Consider the following 27,991-nt stretch of genomic DNA (forward strand, 5'->3'; position numbering starts at 1 on the left):
TAATGTTACTGCAATACACATTCAACAAGATATATGAACAAATCCGTCCGTCTCCGTCCGTCCATTATTGCTTGTCCACCACAGACAGCCTATCACTAAAACTAAAACATGCCAGGGGTCAAGAATAAAAACTCTCATAAAAAAAAAAAGAAAAACATTCAAGACATTGAAATGGGACCTTGAGTGGTGTCCTTTTTCTAACAGTAGATATTTAAAGTAAACAAAGATGCCGTTCTTTCAGAAAAATACAAACTTTGTCTGATCTACAAATTTACATTTGTGGGGAACGTCATCATCCGGGTATAACCCTCCCGTGACTGCCTGGTCACGTGACTTTCCCGGAAGTGCGACGATGGAGAAAAGCTAAGAAAGTGCGTCGCTTTCAAACATATTTCTTCGCTATGTCCAGTCAAGTAATTTTTTTACCAATCTTTATATACTAATAAGCAGCGCACCCCTTAGTTCAAGTGAAGCAATCGAGTTAAACTATCGTGTGTGTGTCATCATTGAGTGGCTCGTCTGCTAGTTTAGCCATGTTAGCATCGAAACACAATCGAGAACAAACAAGCTAAACCATGACTATTGGCTTTTAGATGTCGCTGTTTATCTGTCGGGGTCAAATTGATAGAAGAAATGCTCTCAATGCTGGCCCTGTGATCGTAGAGATCGATACAAATAGAATCGAGTGGCCGTTTCACGTACTTAGTACATGTTTATCTTAAGGAGTGCACTTGAATAAGAGCCTCGTTTCTTCTCTTCAAAAGGTGTGTTTGTGTAGGTCCTGCCCTGGCAGTGGCTTGCTCTTCGCCTACTGTGCTTTTTTTGTCTAATGGCAGCGGTTTGGCAGCAGGTTTTGGCAGTGGACGCAAGGTGAGACGAGCGGCACATTTGGGTAGTCATCAAACAACTCCTATGGAAAAAATATTCCACCCATTCATCCATCCATCCATCCATCCATTTTCACACATCTGCAACATAATTTTGCTTAAAACAAATGACACTTTTGCAATTGCATCATTCACATTAGATTTCTTGCAGTTTTCTACAGCGATCTCTCCTTTATCTCATATAAATAACTGGAACACTGCATTTCTGCGTAGTAGTTGGATGTGTATATGTTAATTTGTGAATCTGAGCCACTATGTGCACTAGTTGACAATTATGTGTTAGTAATACATTTTAAAAATCTGTGTTAATATTTGACTCCATAACTGTATAGAATTTCGGAGGCAAAACAATGATTGGGAAACTACTCGTGTGTAAAATGAGTGTGCTAGTACACAGAGCTTAAGATGGATCTGAAGAATATAGAGTACTTGCTGAAATGGCTTTCCATTACTCATTCATCACCTTTTTTGCCTTGCCCCAGGTACAATGCTTACCGCACGCCCACCTTCCCACAGTTCCGAACTCAGTACATCCGCCGCCGCAGCCAGCTGCTCCGAGAAAACGCCAAGTGCGGCTTTGAGCCGGGGCTGCGCAGGCAGTATCTGAGGCTGCGTAGTCAGTTGCTGGCTCTACGCTACGGGCCGCTGTCCGAGCAGAGCAGCTTCAGGGCTAGCAGTGTGCGCAGTTCCCGTACCACACTGGACCGCATGGAGGTCAGAACTCTTCTTTTCTTCTTGAACAATTGACTTCTTCTTGACTTACCTAACAGCGCCACTCCATCAGCACAGTTGCTGTTAATAAGCACACCCAGCGTTGGTCAGACAATAGTTATCATAATGTCAGAGTCTGTAGTGGCCTACTCCCAATTTTACAGGCAGGAAAATTGGAGCCAAAAAGCTTTCAAGGCACACATTCAACACGGTTAGGGATGCGCGTGTAATTTGCTCAAAGGTCCAGTAAAAAATATCGACCCTACTGGCCAACTGTGGTAATACACGTTGATCACGTCGTCGTCACCCTCGCTTCGCACTGCTCAGTGTGACAGAAATGCCTAAATTGTTTGTTAAGCCCCGAGAAAAAGTGAAAGAAAAGACACTATGTCAAGATCAGTTTATTCTGTAATTCAATAATGTTATACAATACAATGATACATTTCCTCATGAATTTGGATGGTGAATATTTATTTGACATCTACGAAACCGTGAGCTTGCTCACAGACCAAAATAGACTTGTAAGTCAAGCTACTGTTGTTTTGTGATTTTGGTGTTTCAGTACTGTTGTTCAGTTGTGATGCATCAAAACTGGTTAAAAAAAAAAAATCTTACTTCCAGCCTGACAACTCTTGTCTCCTTTCATCTGACAACTCTTGTCTCCCGCCATCCTTTCATCATGAGCAGGACTTTGAGGAGGACCCCCGCACCCAAGGGGCTCGTGGCCACCGGCGGTCCATCAGCAGAGGCTCTTACCAGCTGCAGGCCCAGATGAACAGAGCTGTCTACGACGAAAGGTAATCTAATTTCCCCCTAATATTGTGATTGCAATTTGGAAATTGCATTTTATCCTAATAGCTAATCATTCAGTCGTCACCTCGGCAAGGATCGCCTCTTAGTTGTTGCTTTTGGTGGCAGTACTAATGTGTTACACGCTGCTGTACTGACAACCCAGTTGTAACCCAGTTGTCGTTGAACTCTGCAGGCCTCCGGGCAGTTTGGTACCAACCTCAGTGGCAGAAGCGAGTCGAGCCATGGCTGGGGACACGACTTTGAGTGAAAATTACGCCTTTGCTGGAATGCACCACATATTTGACCAACATGTCGATTCTGCAGGTAGGCATGTTTTGTTGGTTATGTAATGAGTGTTTCATCTTGAGCTTGGGTTAGCCGATACATACTGTATCTTTTTTTTTTTTTTTACCAAAATGTTTTGTCAAAGCAAGTTTAAGACTTTGGGATATTCAATGAAAAGAAAAAGCAAATGATATCATTTAAAACAAGATTTAGTTTTTAGATTTTTTTTCCCTCCTTTACAAAATGCTTTATTTCTCCTGAAACTAGATAACGAAGATAGAAGATAGATAACGAAGTGTAACGATCAATCGACAAGTAGTCGATGATTAAATTAATCGACAGGTAGTTTGTTAATTGATAGATTTTTTATTTACAGATAATGTCAAAAGAAGTGGTGTTCCGTGTCTTTGACCGTGTGCAGCTTGCCTGACTCCTGATTGCCTTTCAACGGGTTTCTTTTTCTCCCATAAGTAAAAATTGTTTTCGCAATGTTCTCTGTTTCATGGTTGAAGTGGACAAAGCAGCACATCTCCCCGTTAACTGCGTGTCTCCCTTTTAAATGTTGATGAATTGGTCTTTGAAGATACTTTGCAGCAGACTGCTTTTTTGCTCACCGCCTGGCGCTGCAAACCTGAGCCAATTCCAAATAACTAACCACATGTGAATTCACGCCTCTATTTTTTGTTCATTACACTGTGCAAGCGATAAACTAAAACGGGCCTGACCAAAACCTTATGTTGAACAAGAGCCTCCTCTCATTCCGTCATCCCGCCTCATTGCAGTACCACGATTGCAGTTTGCCAACGACGACAAGCACCTCCTGGCTTGCTGCTCGCTGGACGGCACCCTGTCCATCATGACCCTGTCCCCGCCTCCGCCCACCGTCAAGGTGATTCTGAAAGGCCACGGAGGCCCCGTCACAGACTTTGCCTGGTCCCTCAGCAACGATGTCATTGTGTCGACGTCGCTCGACGGTACCCTGCGGATCTGGAACACCGAGGACGGCCGGTGCATCCGAGAAGTCCGAGACCCGGAATCCAGCGAGCTACTCTGCTGCACTTTCCAGCCGATGAATAACAACCTCACTGTTGTAAGTCTTAATTTGTTACACAGTTGCTTTTGTCACTCATCCAATTAGTGAAATGGTTATCTTGGTTTTCTCACAATCTTGCACATCCAATGTTTTGTATACTGTGGAGGTGCAACAATCAATCCACTAGTAGACAGCTAATCTGTTATCACATTAATTGACAACATTTGTGATTACCAATTTAATAATTTACAGAGTTTAACTTTCATAGGATTTGTTTGAGTCTCAAATTTTTCTTGCAGTTAATCACCAAAAAAACGGTTGTCATGATGTTGGTACGTGGACAGCCAAGCATTTTTTTTAGGAGGCACTTAACGATAAAAATGAAAGAACTACTGCTCTATAGGGATTATGCACCCCACTCGCCGCGTGTTGTACATTAGCATAATTAATTCTGCAAGCAAGATGAGAGGGAGGATTACCCTTATGTGCATTTTTTTTTTTTTTTTCTGCTGTAAGCTAAACTTTCAGGATTGTCTCCTGACTTGTTTTTAACAGGTGGGCAACAGTAAGCATCATCTGCAGGTGGTAAACATCTCCACGGGCAAGAAAGTGAAAGGTGGCTCCAGCAAGCTCACCGGCCGTGTGCTGTCACTGTCCTTTGACTCTCCAGGGAGGATTCTCTGGGCGGGCGACGACAGAGGCAGCATCTTTTCCTTCCTCTTCGACATGGCCACAGGTACCATCGCAACTGTTGTCATCATCTCGGAGGAGCAGCCAGAGTTTGACCTACTTTGTGGAAATGTAAAAAAATATACTACTGGCCCCTTGTGGCTTAGATGGTCTTTAATGACTCTCCAAAATGGGTTAAGGTTGTCTTGAGTGAAGATAGCAGTTACCATTTGTTTATCCACGTCATCTTTTCCTCGACCGCCCCGACGCAGGGAAGCTGACCAAAGCGAAGCGTCTGGTGGTGAGCGAAGGCAGCTCCATCTGCAGCATTTCAGCTCGCTCGTGGATCAGCCGAGAGGCACGTGACCCCTCCTTGCTGGTCAATGCTTGCGTCAATAAGCTGCTGCTCTACAGGTCTGTTTGCTTGGTGCACGCACACGCATCATGTAACACTGCTTTTCATTGATTTTGATCTCACGACCCGTGTCACATTTTCAGGGTTATGGACAACGAAGGTGGGCTGCAGCTGAAGAGAAGCTTCCCCATCCAGCACGGCTCAGAGCTCGTTCACAGCATCTTCTGCCCTCTCATGTCTTTCAGACAAGGCGCCTGTGTCGGTAAGTTGCTCATGTTAGGGGTTACCACGTAAACAAAATGCATATTTCTTCATTGTGATGTCATATTCAGCACTTGTCATCCATTTTTTATATTGGTTTTGATATTTGTTTTGTTTTTGTTAACACAACTTGAGTGCTACAAAAAAAACTAAACTGCGTGGATACAAACAACATCAAAAGGGTTTGTGTAGAACCAGAGCATGCCAACAGCAGTTGCAATTGATACTTAACCAAATGGAGGTTGTTTGTGGAACCTATCTGACAGAAAGTATACCTTTTGTAAAGTCTGTACTCTTTACTCGACACGGAGACGGACGGCATCACGCATCTCGACCGATCGTACGTGGCTTTAACGGAAGAAAGGCAACAAAGAGCAAATTGGCTCTGGTTGTTTACTTTCAACACGCGACCTGTTCTTACCCTCTTGCTCCAAATAAAAGGCGAGGTGTGCTTGCTTCAAGCCATTAGCCACTCCCAGTTGTCCCAAGTTTAAAGTAAAAGCGAACCCACAGATGAAAACAAATTAAATTGTTTATTTAAACAGCAAAATGTTCATCAAATCAGTGATCAGTTATCAGTCAGTAAGAAAAGTCAGAAAACGTAATCCGAACACGAATCATTTAAAATTCGCACAGTGAAATGATCAATCGAGACCTTCGATGAACTGAAACGCCTCTTGCACGTGGAGCAGCAATACAAACGGAGCACACAACAGCACTCTGCGGCAAATGGCAACATTTTATGTCGACAGTGACGGGAAGCGAGGACGCCTGCGTGTACTTCTTTGACGTGGAACGTAACACCAAGGCCATCGTCAACAAGTTGCAAGGTCACGGCGGCCCCGTGCTCGACGTCAGCTTCAACTGCGATGAGAGTCTGCTGGCTTCCGCTGACTCCACGGGCATGGTGATCATCTGGAGGCGGGAGCAAAAGTAAAAGTGGCCAATCCAAAAAAACAAAAAAAAGGCTGCTGTTCCCTAACCGCCTGAAAATGTCTTTTTCACTGTAACGAGCTGCTTTTAGATTTTGAAGTCATTCTCGTCACTTTGCTGTGTAGGAGGTGTTTTGGAAAAGTCAGGTGTGCATTGTCATTGTGTCCAAGTGAGCTTTTCCGTATTCTGAGGTTTCTTCCCTGCGATGTCTACAGAAACATTCCCAACGCTGTCAGTCTCACTGCTCTAGTTGTGGTATTCATGCAAGATGTGGAATCAAAAAAAGCCTTTTTTTTTTTGTTTTTTTTTTGTTGCTTTTCAGATGTGCTCTGCCCAGACTATTTGGATTTGAGAGCATGAGCATTGTGCATGTTTTAAGTTTCTTTGTGCTTATTTGTGTATTTATTGCAGATGCTTATGGCTCAAGTTAATACCCATGCAAAAATAAACAACTGCAACTGACTGACTTGACTCAACTTGTGTGTGAATCTTCTGCACTGTCAATACGAAACAATATTCTTTTTGGGAATATCCATCCATCCATCTACGGCTTGGCTCGCATGAGCGCTAACCCCAGCCCCTCCTTTTCCGGTATAAACTCCTCCCCTTCCAGTTTAGACCGTGCCCCTCGTTCCTCCCCTTGGGTTGGTCGTTATGATTATATTTTCTGGAGATTAACTTTGCGGCAACCACACACCATAGTGCTGACATTTTAGCCATTACTTTATGGCCCGATCCTGTTTGAACCGGTTTCTGAACTGTTGATTAACTAGAATGACATCATATTATAGAATGTTCTAGAATGGAGGAGGATAAGAATGGAAATTAATTGATTATTATAAATAATTAATTAATTTGAACGTGAATTAATCTTCATGTATTAATCAACAAAATAACAAAGAGTTTAAAAAAACAGCTCTTAACCAACTTTTTGTGTTAAACCTAAACTAGGGATTAGAATTGGATTGTAAAATTATGTTTGAGATCAATTGCATGGATTGGAACTCATATAGAAAAGACAACAAATATAAAGTCATGTACTGTACTTCCTCCTTTCATTGCAATCTAATTCACTTCAAGGGGAGGCAATATAACGAATGAAGAAAAAAAGAATACTATAGCTGTGGACTCAGTAAAATGCTGTAAAATTTGTCATTTTTCAAAGAGGATAAAGAATATACGCCAACAAAATTGGCATTTTTCATTATGTTAGCATTTAGATGCCATGATGTGGCAGCGCTCTTTGTGTGTTTAAAATGCACAAAGATGTAATTGTCTTTGTTTGGTCTGTAATGGGAAAGTAAACCTTAGCCTATCAAACCTATCAAGGGGTTCGCAAAATAGTGCAACTTCTCAGTAACAGTCATATCAAATCAATCAAAGTTACTTTGCGGCAACCACACACCATGTAGTGAATGGCAATCTTGTTTAAACCAGTTTCTGAACTGATGATTAACTAGAATGACATCATATTATAGAATGTTCCAGAAGAAAGCTGGAGCTCTCACTATTCCGCTATATAAGCGAGGTCATAGAAAGCCCCATCCATTTTCAGATGCCATCATGTCACGGCCTGCGCGTATATCCGAGGGCGAATTTTGTGCTATGATCCGGTTCAATGGTTGTACTCTGATGGAATACCTGGCCGGAGATCGGTCGGGGACAACGCGCAAATATTTGCGAGCGGAAAAGGCCCTCGCGATTGACGCTGAGCGAATTTGCCGAAAAGAGGCTCGAATTAACGCTTTAACGGTGATGAAAACGTTGCGTCCGTGGCAAGAGGACATTATGACGATTATCGAAGGTGAACCCGACGGTCGTACTATTCACAATGTGTACGACATTGTTGGAAATAAGGGTCAATTGACAATAAGGCTGACTTGGTCTTTGACTTTAAATCTTTGCTGGCGTGGTGGACTTTGCATGGTCTGGAAATTGCGGTCGTATTTGACAACACGAATACTCGGAATGTGGCTTATCTGATGAAAAATCTCGACTTTCAACCTCGAGAAAGATCGAAGGTCACGTCAATTACTCGTGCCTGCAACAACTTGGTAACGGCAGAATGACTTTTACGAAATACTTTTCGTATTCCTCACGTCTTTGTCTTCACTAATTTTGAATTGGATTGGTCTTCATGTATTTATCAACAAATTAACAAACAGGTACATGGGGTGGGAGTGACACTAAACAGATGAAGTATTTTTGTTTTGATTTAATTTTGATTTAGCTTCAAAGAAAACTTATTGAGATGAAAACTGTTCTTTACAAATGAGTCCTCTTCATTTTTGGATGAAATACACATTGTCTACCAAACTGCAGAAAATTGTAGATGATTTGAATTCGCTATCACACGTCTCAAATTTGCGCAGGAAGTGAAAGCAAAACAAAAATTGTCAGTATAACGACTCGTATCGCAAACAACTCCCAAGTCAGGTCCCAAGGAACCATTGTACTCCTTTCAGGGTGCCCAAAATACTTGTTTGTGCAACCATCCTGCAGGTACAGATGTCATATTTCTTGCATTTCCCATAAGGTGTGCCCCCACAACAGCTTGGCCGTCTGGCCTCACAGACAGCAAAAATAAATAAATAAATAAATATGAAAATGCATCAAAAGTAGAGTCTTTATTGACGAGTGGGCAAAATAACCACCTCAGCTCAACTGTACAGTTTACACAAGATCACCTCGCAAAGCAATGCTTGATGTAAAAATCACAGACCTCATTTCACTTTTTGCTTGGACGTTCCATATCAATATCTGTACAAGTTAGCCCCCCCCCCCCCCCCGCACCCACCCACCCACTCCACGTTCAAGATTGACCGCACACACGTATCGATGAATGACGCACTGCAGGTCAAACATTTGCATGGCGCAAATCTCAAATTGGAGACTCAGCAAATTGACTCGATGCAGCGGGACTATCCGGCTTGGAAACTTTGATCCAGACTCTCGAATGGGAGGGAAACATGAGCAGGCTCGCAAACATTCAGTGTTCCATATTGACTCCCACTGCGTTTCGTCATTCATAGTTACTTGAAAAACATTTCCCGACATCACAGATCTGCAAATATTTGCATATTTGGAATACAATGTACATCACCATTAGCAATTTCAAGTGGTCTGTTTCCTTTCATTTGAAGATTCACCCATAGTTTTGCATTTTTCTTATACTTACATTAGAGGGGAGCTAAACCCAAGATGTCAGTTGTGTTTTGAACGTGTGTATTTTATCGATAAGCTGCTGTTCACATAAGTCGAGTTTAAAACATCGCAGCTAGTCACTTACGGGGTCGCCTTGCTTTTTCATTGTCACACAAGTGAGAATTTGTAAGAATGTGACATTCCCGCATGTTGCGCAATTTTTTTTAATTTTTTATTTTTAAACTGACAAAACATACTTGGTAAATGTTCAGCAACGACAAGCTACACACGGTTGCTGTCGGCCATTAGCCGAATCTAGTTTTAACTTTAACGCTGACACAGTTCAAATTCCTACTGAAGCTCGTATGTCACTGAGCGGTGAAGGTTTGCGAGTATTTGCACACATAGCAATTTTTTATTTTTTTTTTGTCAGCGTTTGTTCAAGATTGCAAAGATGTTTGCCAGACATTCACAAAATAGCTTTAATGTTCGCAAACTGTATTTCTTGTTTTGATATGTTGGCTTTGCCTTGCTTCAAGCCATTTTGAATGAAACAGGTGTACTCAAATGTATCGAACCTAATTACTTTCACTTATTATTGAAAAAAATAAAATAAAATCCAAGTTCTCAAGTGTGAGGAATGAGGCAAAGTTTTACAACAATTCTCACAGGTTTGTTATCAAGCACTTTTCTCACTTTGAATTGGTTTATAATGTGTAAATATAAAATAGTACGGCTCATTCTGTTTTCACCCAACATGGCGCCGCCCCCCCCCCCCCCCCTCCTCCCTTACGTTGATTAATTATCTAGTTCATTCTCACTGCAATATGAATCAGAGGATCCTACCTTGTTTTGACAAGTGCTGGCGTCAACATTTTAAATTGATTTGGGTTTAGTTTCCTTTTAATGTTAAATATCTGATGTTGTTTATGGTATTGGAATCCATTTTGAAGACACATTTTCATTTGATGGCTTGTGTCATACGCAAGCCACACTATTACAGTTCTTATTGACTTTTTTTTGTTGTTGAAAATAAACATCATTTAGCTCTCTCACATTTTCTGACTGTGTTGTTGGTACAAGGCCTGGTACACACACAAAGAAAATCAGTTTGTTTATGTCATGATTTGGCTTCTATTCAAACAAGGCTGACAAATGCCAGACTGTCCTATGTCTAATAAAAGAATCCTTTAAGATGATTTGTCCCAATAATTAGGCCCAAAATGGTTTGGTGCACCAAACTTAAATATCAACAAACATGTTAAAAAGATTTACGCTCAAAGTCTTAACTTTGCGACTTGTTATCGTCGTGCGTCGGGTGGTTTGCTAAACGATGCCTTAAGATTTTAAAAACAAATCTTTACGTGTGTTCCAGGCCTAAATATGACACAGCAGGAGTATCGACATGGCAACATCAATGCAGGCTTATCCTCACACACCTACGCAAAAATGAGATATAAAAACACACACAAGCAGGAATTAACGTTCCTGTACAGCCTTTACAATATGAAATCAAGTCATATTTCAAAATAGGGTCATCTGCTTAACATGTATCGTTTACAAATAAAGAAAAACAGGCATTTTTTTTTTTTTTCCTTATGATACAAAGAAATGTAACGTACCCTAAATGAAGTCCAAAAACAAAACTCAAGCATGTTAGGGTTCATAACTGCTATTAAAACGCTTTCTTGGATATCAAAGAGTCTCCTCCCGTGAACACAAATCGGAGTCCCGGGGTGGTCGCTTCATCACTCAAACTCTCCAAATTCTTTTTGCTGTCTTTCAAGTCTGTAATGTTCCAATCCAAACATTTGATCCGGTAGTCCTAATGCTCAGTTTTGTGCCTTGAGTGACACAGACACTGATGTGTGTCGCGTTGATGTAAGGCATCATGATATTAAAAATGGCATCGGTCTCACTTTTCCGGGCTGAGCTTACCTATTAATCCATCACGAGGCAATCGAGTTTGGCTGAGCGGGTTTCTTGCGCCCGTTCAAAAACCTCTGGCACAAATATCGACATTCTTTGTTGAAATGGCACTGTGCCCGCACTGGTTGGCTCCAAAGCACATTCTCCGGGCGGATGCCCCTTTCACATGATGCAGTAGGCCTCATCCTGGGGCAGGTGTTGTTTAGTCCTCCAGTAGGTGGGCAGGTGGGCTCGCAGCACTTTTCTCAGATCTTCGTTGAGCAGGAGACAGAAGATGGGGTTGACCCCGGCCTGGGCAAAGCTCATCCACACGGTGACGGAGAGGTACTTGTGAGGGATGCTGCACGACTTGACGAACACCCTCCAGAAGCACGTCACGATATAGGGAGCCCACAGGACCAAGAAGAGCAGGGTGATGGTGTAGAACATGCGGCCCAGCCTCCTCTCGGACCTCACCTCGTCCATCCCCAGCAGGCGCCGGTGTTGATTGTGTAGGTTCTGCCTGATACCCAGCAGAGTGGGCGGCATGGGGCCCCGTCCGAACCCGGCGATCCAGTTCGCCGCCGCCTGGCCGGTGGCGCCGGGACCGTGGAAAGTCCAGTTCTGGCTGATGGCCGGCACCAGCTGGACCGGTTTCATCTTGCGGTGCCTGTACTCGAAGAGTAGCAGTTTGGCGTAGAAGCCGTGCGTGGCCAGAACCACCACGGCCAGCATGAGCATGAAGCCCAGGGTGTCGTTGGTCTTCAGGTAGCGGTGTTCAAAAATGCACTGGTCCTCGTCCCGGATGAACTTGTACGTCCCCACGTCGAAGACGGGCGGGAAGGCCATGGCCACCGCCAGAGTCCATACCATGCAAATGATAGCGGCGCAGGTCCAGATCGTCATGCGCTTGGCGTAGAACCTGTGGTGGGCGATGGCAAGGTAGCGGGTGACGGCCACGCAGAAGAGCATAAAGGCAGCGTGGAAACAAAAGAGCACGGCCATGAACGCCACCACTTTGCAGCTCAAGGCGCTGTAAGTCCACGCCGAGCCGTTGTGGACCGACACCAGGACGAAAGGGAAGCAGGCGGCCGAGCGCACTGCGTCGGCCAGGCACAGATCCAGCAGGAAGAAATACGGCGCCTTGTGAAGTGTCCGGTCTCGGAGGACCAGCAGAGAAACCAAGAGGTTGCCCGCCAGGCTAATGCAGATGATCAAGCCTAAGAAGACAAGTTTGAAGTACGCAGATACATCTGAGGCCGAGATTGCTCTTCCCCCGCCGCCGCCGTGGTTGCTGCTGCTGCTGCTGCTGCCTCCTCGGGCCGAGCTGCTCTGCGAGGCCAGCCCGGCCAGCAAGCTGCCGGGTCCGTCCATGGCGAAGCTCTGGTTGGCCATTCCGTCGGCCTCCCGCCTGCGCTCGGGCGTGCCTTCTGCCTGCCTTCCTATAAGCTCCACTGATCCTCTTACGGCCGTTGTCTGCTTTTACAAGGAGAGACCTTTTCTACACGTCACCTCTCCTCTTTTGTCTACAAGCTGGCCACCTGTGAACACAGACGCACATTTTCATGAAGGGCTGTGTGCACCCCCCCACCCCCCCCTTCCTCGGCGAGAGACGGAGGACCGCCATGGAAATCTTCCCCGTTCCTCTTAAGGCTAGGATCAGATCAGCAGCTCGACAGCATGCCAGCTCCTCGGCTCTCTCAGTAATTACCTATCCCGTTGCTAAGATACAACAGCTCGCATACTTTGTGCAAGTGTGGGTGTTTGAGTGAATGCACGGGGGTGTAGGGGTGGTGGTGGTGGTGGGGGGGGGGGGTTGTCGAAGAGACTGGGCATGTCCAACAAACCAAACTGTATGCTTTGTATGTCAGTGGAGGACATCCACTCCCCAACCCCCCCCCCATCGCCACCGCACCCCTTTCTGCACCACACATAAATGTGAGTGTAATTATCACGGCAGGGGAGACATTTTCATCAAATGTGCTAGTCAAGGTGGGTCTTTCTTGTCAATGTAGGCCACGCACACAAGCACTAAGCTCATGTTGATCACACAAATAGCCCTTTGCCACCTCGATTTAATATATTACAGGAAGGAGCAAGAGGCCTGCCCCGGGCCGGGCCTTGTGGATGGGCTGGGAAAACACAAACAGGTGTCACGGTCCCTTTCTAGCTGTGTGTATGTGTGTGTGCGTGGAATCAGTTTCAACCTACCTTTCATTTCCTGCTTTTGCAAAAAGAAACCCCCAAAAATGGAGAGAGAGAGAGGGAAAAAAAAGAGGCAATCGCTTTGTCTCACCGTCGCTTGCACGGAGAGAAAAAGAAGCGCACACAATGAAGCTTCATGCTCGTGTTGTGCACAACACCTGTTATGCATAAATCCATCCAAAGGGACAATTGGGAAACATATGATCAACACGAGACGCCCCACTTTCCCCCACTGAAGACTCCGCATCTGATCAGACAAGCCGAAAATGATGGAGATGCTGAGCCCTCATTTCAAGCGATGGCAAAGGGAAAGAAAAAAAAAATCCAAAGCAGACATATAAATCCACGCGTTTGGTTTCGAGCATCAGTCGTGTAAACAGAGTCCGTGCTGCATCACGTCGAAGGTGGCTCTCCAGAGGACGAACGGGGAGGGGAAAAAAGATCTTGTTGCGTTCATTTATCCAAATGATGTCAGATTTTCAATGCTAAGGATAAAAAAGACACCCACAGACGGTGGAAAACGGCCGCGCGGCCCCTCGGAATGGTTTTGACGTGGATTTGGCCGACTGGCACCGGAACAATCAGTCCACACACACGAGCGCCTCCATAAATCTCTTTCTCCATCTTTCAGTGGGGGTGATCAAATAAAATAATAATAATAAAAAAAAAAGAAATAACGATAGATTTCCTTGCAACACTTCAAATGCAGCCTTTGTTTTGCTGTCCAACAAAGGTGGACGGCTGCATGGGAAGAGTCCGATTGGAATAAAAAAGAAAACCCTCCATGACACCGTCAAAAGCAAATAGATTCACAGCGCCGGCGATGTCGAAATGACGAAGCTGGACGGTGGGGGGAAAAAAACTAATAAATAAAACACAAGGGGGGAAAAAGAATGCCAAGAGAAGAAGAAGAAACGGATGGATTGAGCGAATTATTCCCGAATAATCCCAATTATGGCTGCTCGCTCGGACGCAGCTCGTATATTTGCGGAATCACTCGGTTCTGTTCGTTGAGCGGGGGGAGAGACCGGGAGGGGAGGGGGTGGGGGTGGATGGGCTGGGTACTATGAATACGTCGAAGACTCGCTTATTCGCGGTTGGCATATTCGCGGATTTTCGTTGCAACATTTCTGATTTCATTGCTTATGTATATTTATGTTTCACTGTAAGGGAATTTTGTGGTTTGTTTCTAAATATATTAACCATATGATTAGGGAAATATTTTATGATTATTTTGGTCAATATTGTAATCATGATTATTAATAATGATTATTCATCATGCTAGGAAAACATGTTTTTTAAAATTGTTTTTCAATACACGATGAAACTTGCAATAAGAATTCATTCTAAATAATAATAATAATATATAAAAAATAAAATTTGCCAAAGAATTTAACATTTACTTCAGCCTATATTTCAAATTCTTTTGTTCATTCAAGTAGAAATGGAATTTTTAGGTGTTACCCAAAAATTCTATTTCTACTTGTATGAACAAAAGAATTTGAAATATATTATCACGAAGACATGATGAATCTCATTGAAATGACTTCAGCCTCACTTAATAAATATGCTATTCTTTTTAACATCACTTGCCCTGCATATGAAGCAAATATTGAATCCTAACTCCTCAACATGATGCTTCCCATCTCCAGATTTTGTTGTGCTTTCTTCTTGACTCACTCACCTCAATCCACCGAGTGACGTAAACCTACCCCCCCCCCCCACACACACACACACACACACTCCCACTTCAGGATGTGCCCACTTGTTATTTTTTAAGGAACCCCTAACAAGGTGTAGTCCCCCAGGTGGTTGGCTGACTCCTGATCGAGAAAGTGACATATGCAGCCGGGCCACCGACAATGATTTTCTTTTTTTAATTGTGGTGAACAAAATTGTAACCATGATAAAAATAAATGTGACCCTAATTGTAAAACCATGATAAAAAATTCAATTAATTGTGCGGCCCTAGTCATTATCTTCTCCTGCCGCTGAGTGTGGTCATATATCCATTTATTGTTGCTGTCATCTGGCGTGGCTTTTGAACGACCACCCTGCATACCAACAGGTTGTTCCCCTGCGTGTTGGCAAAACAGCTTGTTAGCAATAGCAGTTGTGGCTTCAACACTGCAACCCCTTTGCAAAATTAATACAGTTTGTGGGGCCTTATGTGGCCGCTGGCTCTGCATAACAATCTTGCCTGAAACCATCATTTGCATTCACTGAACAGGAGTTTGAATTGTCTTTATTCAAAACTAATATATTTACACATAAAAGAAGGCCAAATCTATGCATTTCCGATTCGATGTCCTTGACAGTATAATGTGATGTCTAGGGAACTTTGTTCTATGAGATGATGTGCAACCAACTCCCATTGGAATGACACCGCAGCTTCAGAGAAACACATGAGCCTTGCACGCATGTTGTTGTCTATTTGCACATCAAGTAAAGATGAACGCTCTCTGGAGGCCACTCGCTAAAAGCACCAATGTAACTTTAATGCTGCCAGACTCGCTGAAATGCTCGTTGCTATGAATAGGTTGGAAAGACAGTTTCTATGTGGGTGGAAGGAATGGAACTCCATAGAACTTGAAGGTACTTCAAATCTTCGATCTCTTCCAAAATGTCAACGTGTACTTTAGCGGAATGGAACTTTTAAAATATAAAAAGATGTCATGTGAAGACAATAGTCTCATTTTCCTTTCAAGGATTTTGAGAATAAAGTGATTTTTTTTCCAGGAAACAGTCAGAGTGAAGTGTTAACAATTAATATAGAAATACTCACCATCATACATTATATTCCTAATCCTTTGCAAAAAACGACTAATATTACAAAAATGTTGTTTTTTGAGGAGTCTGAAATGGATTAATGGCATTTCCATCCATTTCAATAGGGAAAAAAGATTTGAGAAATGGATGTGGTGAGTTATCAGTATGGTCATGGAACAAAATATATTCAAAGCACTGAATCCAACCTGTTCTTAATTTTTATGACGTTATCTTTTTGTAAGCATAAGCACTTCCGGGACTTTGCTTGGAGAAGCTCCATTTGCGTCCTTGTCAGTACGGTTTGTGTAAAAGGCTGCAACGCTCTTCATTGGAGGCGTTCAGCTGGTACAAAGGCCAAATAAGTCTGAGGTTTCAGGAGACATTGAAGGCAATCATCCACCTGCGCCATCAACAGATGGAGGCTCTTGGTCAGAGGGAGCAGATGGATGAGGTGCAATCTGTCAACATGCAACAGTGAAACCACAGTGACAGCGAGCGCAAGAGAAAAACAAAGGCCAGTGATTTATGTTGCACATTAGAGGAAAAAGGTTTTACCGCATACTTATACTTTTCGGGCTAAACAGACATTGCAATTGCATGGTGGGTTTTCACACAGTAAATTAAGCCAAATTGGCCCTTTCAACAATGTTATATACAGTATATGAAAAAAAAGGGTTATCAAGACCAGCAAGAACTTCTCTTCTGGCCTCAGCAGCATTGACATACATTTTAAATCAAAATTCTTTACATTTATTCAATGAAATTTTAATATACTGGAATACAATTCCATAAAATGGGACAGGGTGATCATGAGGGATTCTAATTTAATTCATTAAATTAAAAACTATTTATTCAACAACTACAACTCAAGGTAAAATGTAACTTGTGAGACCTACCAGAAAATAAGTTAGTAATTACTAGCCATTGAACCAAAGGTAATAGCTAAAAATATACATGCCTATAATAAACTGTGGAAAGCTTAAAATAGCATGAGACATCCTCTTGTAGCAGTGACTTTTCCAAAACCAAATACATGTTGGATTTAAATATACACTGTGTGCAATTGCTTTTGATGTGTGTTTTGTTTGACAGTAAATGGCATCTCATGAAGTGAAATCAGGGAGAGCAAATAGTTCAGAGGCCGATTCAGCCCTCCCTATGTGGAGTTTGCATGTTCTCCCCGTGCCTGCGTGGGTTTCCTCAGGGTACTCCGGTTTCCTCCTACATTCCAAAAATATGCATGGTAGGCTGATTGACTCCAATTGTTTGTAGGTGTAATCATGAGTGTGAATGATTGCCTATCTATGTGTGCCCTGCGTTTGACTGGTCACCAGTTCAAGGTCTACTGCCCAAAACCTGCCAGGATCAGCTCCAGTTATAGTTCATGGCTCGAATATCGTTAGATGGGCACTGAAAAAAAGTGTGTGTCCTGGTGAGCTATACAGAATGATTTCATAACATCGCATTTGCCCCTCAAAAGTAAATCAACGCTCTGCTTTCAATATGTTGTCTGCTGTTAAATGTTCACTAGATGGCATCAAGGTGTGATGTTCTTTAAGGTCAACGTGTGAGTCTTCTGCATTTGGAACCTACTAAATCATTTCATACGTTGAAATGAATGTAAATAAATGTCCATTTTTAAGCAGTATACCTTCGGTTTGAATGTCTCTTCGTGATAGACTTTAACCTGAACTCTTTACTCCTGTTCAAAATGATGTCTGCATCATTAGCATGGTTTTATCTTGTAGATGTGAATTCCAGCGATGATGGCTTGTAGTATAAATGAGCGAAGGCAGCCGGGCCTTTGTCACTTGTAATTGACATGATCAATTTCATATGATGACCACCTATTTTTGTCCTGGCTATTATTGGGAGTGTTCAGTCAGATAGAGCGAGGGCTGCTGTGTCTCGATGAGCTACGACCCCTTGTAAGAGAATGCAGTATTGCTGAGAGTGAAAGCCAACCCCCTCGTTGGCCTTCTTTCACTCGGTAAATTGGCAAGACCTAACTGGCAGTCAGTCCCGATGCCTTCCGTCTAGATAAACTTTTGCAAATTGTACGTGTTGGAGCAGATGGATGGCAGTACTCAAACTTCTACAGGGCTTCAGTCAGGGACAGAATTATTATTATTATTATTTTTTTTGCCAGGTGTCAACTTTTGCAACACTGCTCCAATGTCAATTGCTGAGCCATAGCTTCTATGTTTTGGAAAAGTAGAAGGTCTAATCTGTCAAATGCTGATGGCCTCACTTCTGTATGAATGGCACCTAAAATGTATGTCCTGAATTCCGGGACACATTTTTAATATTCAGAATCATATCTTTTTTGCACCACTCAAGTGTAACAAAAACAATTCTAATTGTAGAATTGATAGATTGACTAAAACTAGAGCAAGGTAGTTCTAATTTTGATCAAGTTACCAACTCAGGAAATGAGACTGACTGACTTAAGAAGCAAGAAGTCTTTGCTGTGGACTGGTTGCCGGTCAGTCACTGGGGCAAACATTCAATAGAAACGTGTTTTGAAATGACAACAGCTTGGAACTGAACAAGAATTTTGTTCAACTGAGAAGGCACCACTGTTGCCCGCCAACAATATAAAATGTAACAAAATAGCGTCAATAGATTTCGTTTTTAAACTGAGTGGGCATGTTCAAGCTTTTATCCAAAGCAGCTGGTAAAGAAATTCCAAAAGAAACATTTCCCCATCTATTGCTATAAAAGCATGAACCAGAAAAAAAGCTAGAATGTACTGCACAGTATATGATATGATATGATTGGATGGATCGCAGTTAAATAAATGGAAATATTTTATATTCTCTTCAGCTGATAAGAAATAATTCAAACGTCCACGCTCACATTGTAGTCATCAGTTACTCGGATCATATTGAAATCTTAAATCATCATTTGTCGAATTGTATGGCTGGCCAAATGTGACCTTGATGAAATTCATCGCAAACAAGTTTGGCGCATACGTGTCAGGCTTATGAAAGCCCTTCATTCCTCAAGTGAACATTTGCAGATGCCTTCAATTCAAAGCCTTATCATGGGCACGTTATGACAGATTTATAATGTCATTTCTGTTCCAGAGAGTCAACTTTATCCACTTGATCTTGTTGGACGAGTTCAATATTGGCTGGGTTATCAAGTTCTCAGACTTATTAGGTCGTCATATAACACCAACATGTGAAATTCAAGCGAGGCAGCAGATCAACTGTTGCTGCTTTGGATAATTGAGAAGTAATAGCAAGTCTGTTCCAAAATGACCTCGGATCGGAATCAGGACGAGGTGAGGCGAGGGCAAAGAACAAGAATTTCCATGACAGTAACTGACAAAGTCTGTGTTGCAATGTTTGTAGTTGCAGCTCGAGGTGTTTGTCAAGTGAGTAGAGAATCAACCCATCCAAGGAACGGGACCTTACATTCCATCTCCTTTTCCTTTGGGCTTGTCTCATGGTCGCCATGGCGCATCATCTTTTTCCATCAAAGTCTATCTTCTGCATCCTCTGTCTCCTAAAGAAAAACCTTGAACATCTTCATTCCTATCTAAACTCATTTGTCACCATCAACAGAACCACCACTGTTGCAAAAAGGAAGGGTCTTAGAGTTGATCCCTGATATATGTCCTGTGCCAATCTAACATACTTCATCTGCTTTTCACATCCCCAACACACAGTAACGTAATTTCCACCGATTATTAACGGATGTTTGGATGTAGGAGCTCGATTTTTGGGTAAAATTCTTAGACCGATGCTATTCCTGATGCAACCATGCGTTCGGCCCTTACATTTGAGGATTAAAGACAATGAAGAGGTGGCAATATTTCAATTTTTTTTCAAAATGAAGACAATTTAATATAGTATTGACACATGACGGCAATGCACAATTTGTCTTTGCGGGCCGCATAAAAATGATGTGGTGGGCTGTATCTGGCCCCCGGGCCTTGATTTGGACACCTATGACTTCAGTGCAGTAGGAAATCCGTATATTCTAATTCAACAGTCTTTTTTGTACTTCTGCTTAAGTACAAGGTGTGAGTTAATTTATCACATCCCATTATTTACTAGCACATCAGTGTTTGAATATACGCCACATTGTGATGATTTTTTTGAGCACCTAGCTACGCTCAAAAAATGCCCCCCAACACTCGACGTGAATGGAAAAAACACGATTCAAGGATGACAATCGGCTCGTCCATGTCTTTTTTTCGACCCGATATACAGCAGAACGTTCATGGTGTTTGTCTTGTGCACACATGGACACACAGCTGCATGACAGTGTGATATTGTGGGTCACTTGATACCCTGCGGGTAATTTCATCTGCTTCTAAAAAGAGAAGCGTACATAACTGGCAGAGAGGCAGACAGAGATCCTTTTTTTTTTTTTCAACCTTGTTTTTTGATGTGCTGAAAGGAGAATTTACAGGCTGGGTGCATAGTGAGATTCGGTGTATCCAAGCAACCAGAGAAAAGATTCAACTCGCTTATTCAGGAGAATATAAGACACACACACACACACCACAGAATAAATGCACTATAATACTTTTACAATTGTACAATTGTAAAAAGTAATGTATTATTTTTTGAAACTGTGGTTGTCCTTTTGAAATGGTATAAATGTAAATGATGTCAGTGCAGAATTTCTTAGTGTTCACTAAAGAATTCTGCACTAACAGCCCTGATTAAGACATGTTCTTTAGCTTGAGGTATTTTTTTTGGGATGGATGGATGGATTAATAGGACCAGCTATGTGACCAAGGGTTCGTGAGTGCCACTGATCCTAGGAGCTAAGTTGTCTGGAGCTTTATCCCCTTGGCAAAGTCATCCATGGCAAAAAGATCCACACTAAATGCAGGGTGGTGATACTCCTTTTGAAGACGGGGGACCGAAGGGTGTATCTCAACTACAAGGGGATTACATTCCTCAGCCTCCCTGCTTAGATCTATTCAGGGGTGCTGGAGAAGAGGGTCCATCAGGCAGTTAAATCTCAGATACAGGAAAAAGCAATGTGGTTTTCGTCCTGGTCATGGAACAGTGGATGAGTTCTACACCCTCTACAGCAGGGGTGTCAAACTCATTTTTGTCGCAGGCCGCACTGAAATCATAGTTTTCTTCACAGGGCCATTATGACTATCAATGCCGTATATGATGATACAGTATAGGCTACACAATAAACTGAAATAAAAGACGAGTAAAAACATATTCTTTGAAAAAGATAAATGGTAATAAAAATTGCTGGCAATACCTCCATTTTTTAAAAGTGAAAACAATTTGTAATTTTAATATTGACACATGTAGTCCATGCACAATTTGTCTTTGAGGGCCACATGAATTGGTGTGGCGGGCCGTAACTGGGCCCCTGGGCCTTGGGTTTGACACATATGCTCTACACAGGGTACTCAAGGATCCATGGAAGATCGCCAGTCTGTGGTTTGTGGACTTTAAGAAGATGTTTGACCATGTACTACCCTGGGTTATCTTGTAAGAGTGCTCCAGGAGTACCAGACGCCCTTCTACGGGCTATCCAATCCTTGTAGGACCGGTGTCAGAGTTTGGTCTGCATTACCGGCAGTAAGACGGATTCATTTCCAGTGAGGATTGGACACCACCAAGGCTGGAGTCAGCGATTCTGTTTATAAACTTTATGGACAGAATGTGCAATCAAGGTGCTGAGGGGGTCCAGTTTGGTGACAACAGTACTACATGTCTGCTTTTTGCACATGATGTGGTTTTATTGGCCTCATCAAACTGCAATTTTCAAATCTCAATGGATAGGTTCAAAGGCGATTTGGATGAGAGTCCACTTGGAAAAGGGTGGAGTGCCCTCTCTGGGTCGGGGGTGAGATCCCGCCTTTGTGGTCGATCAACAGGCAGATTGGAACAGCGTATGCAGTGATGCGGACACCGTATCGATCTGTTGTGGTGAAGGAGCTGAGCCGAAAGCCGAAGCTCTTGATTTACTGGTCGATCTACGCTCCCACCCTCACCTATAGTCATGAACTGAGGGTTGAAACTGAAAGAATAAGTTCTTGGATACAAGCAGCCGAAATGCATTTCCTCCACAGCCTCGGGATTCCTCTGAAGGATCTGAACAAAGTTGCTATGAAGAAGGAAGTCTGGGCTTTACTGCTTAAGCTGCTGCTACAGCAACCTGACCTTGTATAAAAGAAAGCAAATGTTGAGTTAATTAGTAATAAAGGACCAAAAATAAAACATAGAGGAAAATACAGCCATATATATACATATATATTATTAAAACATTATTTCACCATTTGAAGGTCCTTGTGTTTGTTTGTAATGAAAGGACTATAAAATATAATTTATATATATATATATATATATATATATATATATATATATATATATATATATATATATATATATATAATTTTTCTCTTGCTATTTGCGACCCACCCAAAACGGGTCTGTGACACACTTTTGGGTCCTGACCCGTAAGTTCAAAATTGATCAAAATCTAAAATTAATCTGCAAATTTCAACTGAAAGCCAACTTTTCCTTACTTTTTATTAGCATTTTTATATGACATTAAAAAAGAATCTTGACTATAAAATGAAACATTTTATTCCAAACTGAAGTGCAGAAAAATGCCTTTAGTAAAAAGACAGGATATTTGTAAAGCAGTGCATAAGTCACAGTATTAGCTGCTCCAAGTCCATTCATGATACATGAATTGTAAGAATTATGGATGTGGTTTGTCAGAGTTTGGGCAATCCTTCCATCTTGCCTTCATTCATAGCACATTGAGGGTAAAAGTGTGAGCACTTTGGTCCGTGAGCTATTTTGATTATCCTCCCTCATCAATTGAATATGAAAGAATACTTTTATCTGTGTCTCTGACTCCATGTGTGCTGTCTCACATCTTGCATTTAAAACGGAAACGAATCCATCAGAATGGTGTCCACAATAAGCGGTGGTGGGACCAGGCCTTCTAATTTAAGGTAGAAGATGCGCTGGAGGCCTTGAGTGCATAGTGTCCTGAGTTCGGGCAGCTTGCCGAGCAGTTTTGACAAATAATTGGGACGTGACGACGGGCAGCCCGACACGTGATCTTTAAGACTGTTGATCAGCTGATTCTGCAAGTCCTCCACGCGTTTAGGTTCTTGAAGACCATGTCGCTCTGAAAGACGAAAAAAAAAAAAAAAAAGAGATCATTAACATGAGTCCCTGTAAAATCAACATAAATGTTTTGTTGACGCACAACAGAAGAATTTTTTTAATAGCGGACTATCCAAATGAAGGCTGTATTTGTGCAATGTGTTGCAAAAGGTGCTCAAGTTTTTATAAGAAGTCTTGATTTTTAACATTTCCAAGTATTGGTGTAGTGAATGGAGGAAATTATGAAAATTAAAATCACATGCGCCACAAGCAATATTTTTCCTGCAATTTTTGGGGAAATATGTCTTCAGCAGTAATCAATTGATGTTATCAGAATTTAACAATCGGAATGAAATGGGATGTGCATCTTGGTTGAGACTTTATTGAGCTTACAATGGATGGCAAGTTTTCTTGCAGTGACTGATGCTTTGTGAAAACGTTGTAAAAGTTCAATTGAATTTGTCCAGCCGAGTGGAGTTTGGGTTTTCACACGAGAAGCGTTAACAACCGTGTGGGAGGCTGTCATAATTCCTGCATGAAATAGTTCTACTGATGATTTGATTGTCATCAGAATTGGAAAAAAAATTGAATATAAACCTCTCAAAAAGTTTGACCTCCATTCCGTTTTACTCTGGTGTCATTTACGATTATATGCATGTCTGGAGTTCGTGTTCAGTTTTGTCATACATCTGTTGTGTCAATCCTCGTTTTGCATAACTGTCTTGTACTGTGCCCAGCAGTGAAATCAGAGACCTCATAAAGACCATCCCGCTGGCACAATAAAAGTCTGGAACACTGCCGTGCCCCAAACCGACCTTCCCTTTTGGAAGTGTCAGTGCATTATAGGTGCTTACCGGTGATAATGACCAGAGCCGTGAGGCAGGAGAAGGAGGAGATGTCAAGTTTCATGCGATGGAGGCTTTGGGAAAACTCCAAGATGGACTCAATCCAGTCCCCGAAGCCTCTGATGCACTGGGTCTTGTGAAGCACTTTGCCATTGCAGAAGACCAGCTTATTTGTTTCTGGGTTTGATCTTGAAAAAACAACATTTGATTAAGTGAAGCAGTGGTTCCCAAACTTTTTACACCAAGTACCACCTGAAAATATAATTGACTGTATGACCACCATAATGACCAAGTATGACTAGCGTAGCAGTAAATACCAAATTTAATTCAGTGACTCTTTTACATACCACTAGAGGGAGCCGATCATTAAAAACAACTAAAAAGATTTCACATCCCCTTCAAAAATTAACACGCTAAATGATGATCTTAAAGTCTTGCCGACAATCCCTTGAAAATAAATGTCTCCTGATTCCCAGTGTTAAACAGCCCTGCCACATTTGATAAATAAATAGGATAAATATCTAAGACTATAAAATGAGGCTTCATAATTGAGACAAATCAGGTTATTGTTTTTGATCTTGAACTGTTTTTGGCTGTGTCTACTGAATGTGCTGAATGCTTGCCCCACTTCCCACTTTGACAACCTGGAAAACTGGATGCTACTTTGTCTCGCATCTTTCTTATGCTTACACACTTGAGAAACATGAAAGCACACTTGAAGCATCAGGTGGATGGAAAAATATCCCACCAGATCATTGCACTCTTTTGTTTACCGTTATATCTGACAATTGTTTTCAGTCTTTCCATATGTTTTCTTGATGGATTTAGAAACACTGAATTCACTCAGGGCTCACCGGTATGCAAGACGGAGGATGAAGAGTTCGACAAAGGCTGACTCCAGGAGCAACTCTTGATCTGATGAGCAGAAATCTGAAAAACCCGGGACACTCTTGGCCCACTTTCTGATGACCTCCATGGAGGCAGTGAGCAGGTCGTAGAACTCTTTCACATCACTTGCGTCCTCTTTCTGGTTTGCGCTCACATCTGTTTCTTTGTACTAGAATCACAACATGACAGACATGTTCAAAAAGATGAGTTTGAGGATTGTTGATGCAAACTCGTCCGGTTGTAAGAAAACAAATGTTGACTTACATTGGAATAATTCAGCTGCTTTTCAGTCGGGTTGGAGTCGATCTGAGCCCTCACCAGTGATGCGATCATGCTGACTGGAGACACAGAGGGCAACATTTCCTGCACTAATTTAGGCTTGGAAGGCAGGCGACCTCTGCGACCCTTCAGGCTGTCTGTCCTCACAACTAGGGGGAAAACATTAGATGTCAAAACATTAGGAACGCCACCACCATGATCTAATCTCGATCAAACATTATGTCACATGCACTTCCTGTTGGCATCTCATTTGACTCAAGAAGAGTCTTTGAAAAAAAGGCTGAATGGCTAAAATGATGACTTTAGTCTTCTTCTCTGATGCCGTCGTCTGAAAGTGTGAAATGTGCTCACTCTCTTTCAATTGATTGATTGATTGATTACTATGATGCAACAAATTCTGAGTGATAAGCAACATTATCCCCATCCATAGTCCTTTTAAGAAACATTTTGGATGCTGTTGGCTGCAAGAATGATTTGTGTCATCATCCCACCAGCAGGAGACCCCGGGGAGACCCTATATCTGTGGCGTAACCTAACCCGTAATCAAATCGGATCAGATTAGATGTTTCACAAACTTATAGTGTTGAACATGTTTTGTTTTGAGTTTAACAATCTTGAGATCTGAACTCACCTTCCTTAACCATTCCTACAGCCAGACACTTCTGGAAACGGCAGAATTGGCAGCGATTCCTCCTCCTCTTGTCCACGGGACAATCCTTGTTGGCGAGGCAAACATACTTGGAATTCTTCTGTACCGTCCGCTAGCCAACCAAAAGAAACATTTGGCTCATTAAACCTTTGAGTTTGATTTGTTCCGTGAACAGGCTTGTCAGTAAAAACACTTCCTATCGCAAAGCATCTTTCCCCATAGAAAATCAAGAAACAAGCACTCTATAATATCACCACTTCCTTAAATAATGGCAAAAATATTTGCCCCCATTTTTTTCAGAAAACGCCAAAACTGAACCAGAAACTGATATTATATTTGTTAATAATTTCCTTACTGGGATACGATAAAATATTCTGTTTTAACTAAAGATGCAGCAGATTTCAGCTGAAGTGTCCAGCATCCAAAAAATAAAAATAAAATATTGTATCATAATTTAAAATATCAATTTACTGGTTAGCCCCACAAAAGTCATAAAATCCTTTTGTGAAATTGGCCCCCAGTGTCACAATAAGCTTCAGTAATATCAGTGCTTTTTGCAGAGGATAAAGAATCTATGCCTGCGAATTGATATATCATTTTTTCATTATCGTCTTCAAACAGCCGTTGCTGGCCTACAACATTACTACTATTTACATACTATTTATTGTCTCTGACATTTCACATTATTTGTTAGCATTATGCTAGTGGCGGCAGGTAAAGTTGTTTGGATGTTTTAAATACAGCGACCCCTTACTTTTCACAGGTGATTACCTTGAAAAAGCCTTTACATCCCTCACAGGTACGAACGCCGTAGTGCTGGCAGGACGCGCTGTCTCCGCAGACGGCGCAGCAGCCCTCGTTTCCTCGCGGGCTTTTTGCTTTGAGCGGCAAACGCCCTTCTGAGTGATCAAATCCATCCGGGCCGCAAGCTGGCTCCATGGCCAGCGTGGAGAAGGTGAGTGAAGAGGGGGCGTCGGGGTGAGATTGTCCCACTGAAGACATATTGTCCACGGTTCCCGAAGAAAATGTGAAGAATGACGGCACATGCGGTACAGAGATGTCCTCGGCTGCCCAGTATCCTGGACTGGGTGAATAAGAGTTCCAAGCGGGCGTGTGCTGACTTTGGAAGCCAGGGGTGGAGCCGGCAAAATGTTTGGAGCCACAAGGCGAGACGGCCTCATCCGGGTAAGTGAACATGAAGGCACCAGGGTAGCATCCATAAACCTGGAGTTCATCCAGCCTGAACGGGCTCTCCTGCCCTCCGCTCATTTGGCACGAGTAGGCGTCAAAGGTGCCAGCCTGAATGCCGGCGCCGGGCACGGATGGGGCGCACGGGTGGTCCCGGAGGACTTCCGCATCCACCGACAGCCTGGAGAACAAATCCGGGCTGTGAGGTTCCGAGCCGCCGAGGTTGTTGTCGTAGGGCTGGGAACCGTGCTGCATTGGGTGGATGCAAGTCATGGCTACAAATCTGACAAAGGACAGCAAAAACTTAGACCCTTGGTGTGCAACCGGGAGAACTAATCCATGTCGTGAGAGGCAACTACAGGCAAGAAGGGTGAGACTTGTGGTCCAAAATTCTTGTTGGTCAACATAATTTATTTCATTTAATTATGTCAACTTAAGTTCAGTGCATGTTGCCACCGAATGTTGGTTCACCTTAACACAAAACCAAGCAATCCTTCAACAGTGGCCTATTATAATTATTATAATTCCGATACCAAGTCTCACCATTGCTCTTGGTCATCTTTTAAAAATGGTCATTTGTGATGCACTGAAGATGTTTAGCTTCATCTAATTTGTAGTTTAAGTATCTATCTGATCAAGCTTTGAAATGCAACGAAAGAATGTACTACATCAAATTAGAAAAAAAAAACAAGATAATACATGTGCACTTCTCAAACAGAATCGGTACTTTCCTCAAGGTCCACCAATAAAATTGGTGTATAACATCCACTGACTCCACAATGGCAAAACCCCATTAATTTGCAACAAACATCCTAAATATAATAAAACTATAAAAATATATTCGACTAAAACCTTAAAACTGTCGGACTAAAAAATCGGACAGACCCAGACGATTGGGTCAAGTTGACCCAACGTTGGGTTGTTTTCCTCCCCAAAAACCATATCTTATGAATAAGTACAAACTTTGGGTAGAAATGCAAGTAAAAAATAAAATAAAAAATCCAAAGTAGGGTAGTTAAACTTTTTTGGGACGCCCTCGTGACTATGCCCACAGCAGGTGCTTAACTTGTTTATG

At 42.3% G+C, this 27,991-nt stretch overlaps 3 protein-coding genes and 1 long non-coding RNA gene across 6 annotated transcripts; 2 read left to right on the forward strand and 2 right to left on the reverse strand.

The window, feature by feature from the left end:
• The first annotated feature begins 286 nt into the window (after positions 1-286).
• On the forward strand, positions 287-26,023 carry wdr13 (WD repeat domain 13). Of its 2 annotated transcripts, none has more exons than XM_085917971.1 (10): positions 287-371; positions 765-870; positions 1,370-1,601; positions 2,286-2,395; positions 2,584-2,714; positions 3,458-3,765; positions 4,264-4,444; positions 4,650-4,791; positions 4,876-4,994; positions 24,760-26,023. In XM_085917971.1, the coding sequence occupies exons 2-10, from the start codon at positions 830-832 to the stop codon at positions 24,786-24,788; spliced, it is 1,293 nt and encodes a 430-aa protein (XP_085774097.1). In that variant the 5' UTR covers positions 287-371; positions 765-829; the 3' UTR covers positions 24,789-26,023. The 2 variants fall into 2 exon arrangements, with proteins under 2 accessions (XP_085774097.1, XP_085774089.1); XM_085917963.1 differs by lacking the exon at positions 24,760-26,023 and adding an exon at positions 5,746-6,389.
• gpr173 (G protein-coupled receptor 173) lies at positions 10,990-12,373 on the reverse strand. Of its 2 annotated transcripts, XM_085918765.1 has the most exons (2): positions 12,277-12,373; positions 10,990-12,231 (listed from the first exon to the last, which is right to left on the reverse strand). In XM_085918765.1, the coding sequence occupies exons 1-2, from the start codon at positions 12,371-12,373 to the stop codon at positions 11,162-11,164; spliced, it is 1,167 nt and encodes a 388-aa protein (XP_085774891.1). In that variant the 3' UTR covers positions 10,990-11,161. The 2 variants fall into 2 exon arrangements, with proteins under 2 accessions (XP_085774891.1, XP_085774882.1); XM_085918756.1 differs by having other exon boundaries at positions 10,990-12,373.
• Positions 22,591-27,189, reverse strand: LOC147062449 (putative nuclear hormone receptor HR38). The gene is made up of 6 exons (XM_085917951.1): positions 26,500-27,189; positions 25,711-25,840; positions 25,065-25,228; positions 24,767-24,969; positions 23,922-24,100; positions 22,591-23,089 (listed from the first exon to the last, which is right to left on the reverse strand). The coding sequence occupies exons 1-6, from the start codon at positions 27,187-27,189 to the stop codon at positions 22,839-22,841; spliced, it is 1,617 nt and encodes a 538-aa protein (XP_085774077.1). The 3' UTR covers positions 22,591-22,838.
• LOC147062450 (uncharacterized) lies at positions 26,179-27,991 on the forward strand. Its single transcript, XR_015066874.1, has 3 exons — positions 26,179-26,683; positions 26,751-26,913; positions 27,011-27,991. It is a non-coding gene; the product is annotated as an uncharacterized LOC147062450 (long non-coding RNA).

This window comes from Syngnathus leptorhynchus, chromosome 1 (genome assembly GCF_054491065.1).
Source record: "Syngnathus leptorhynchus isolate UIUO chromosome 1, UIUO_Slep, whole genome shotgun sequence".
Classification (NCBI taxonomy): Eukaryota; Metazoa; Chordata; class Actinopteri; order Syngnathiformes; family Syngnathidae; genus Syngnathus; species Syngnathus leptorhynchus.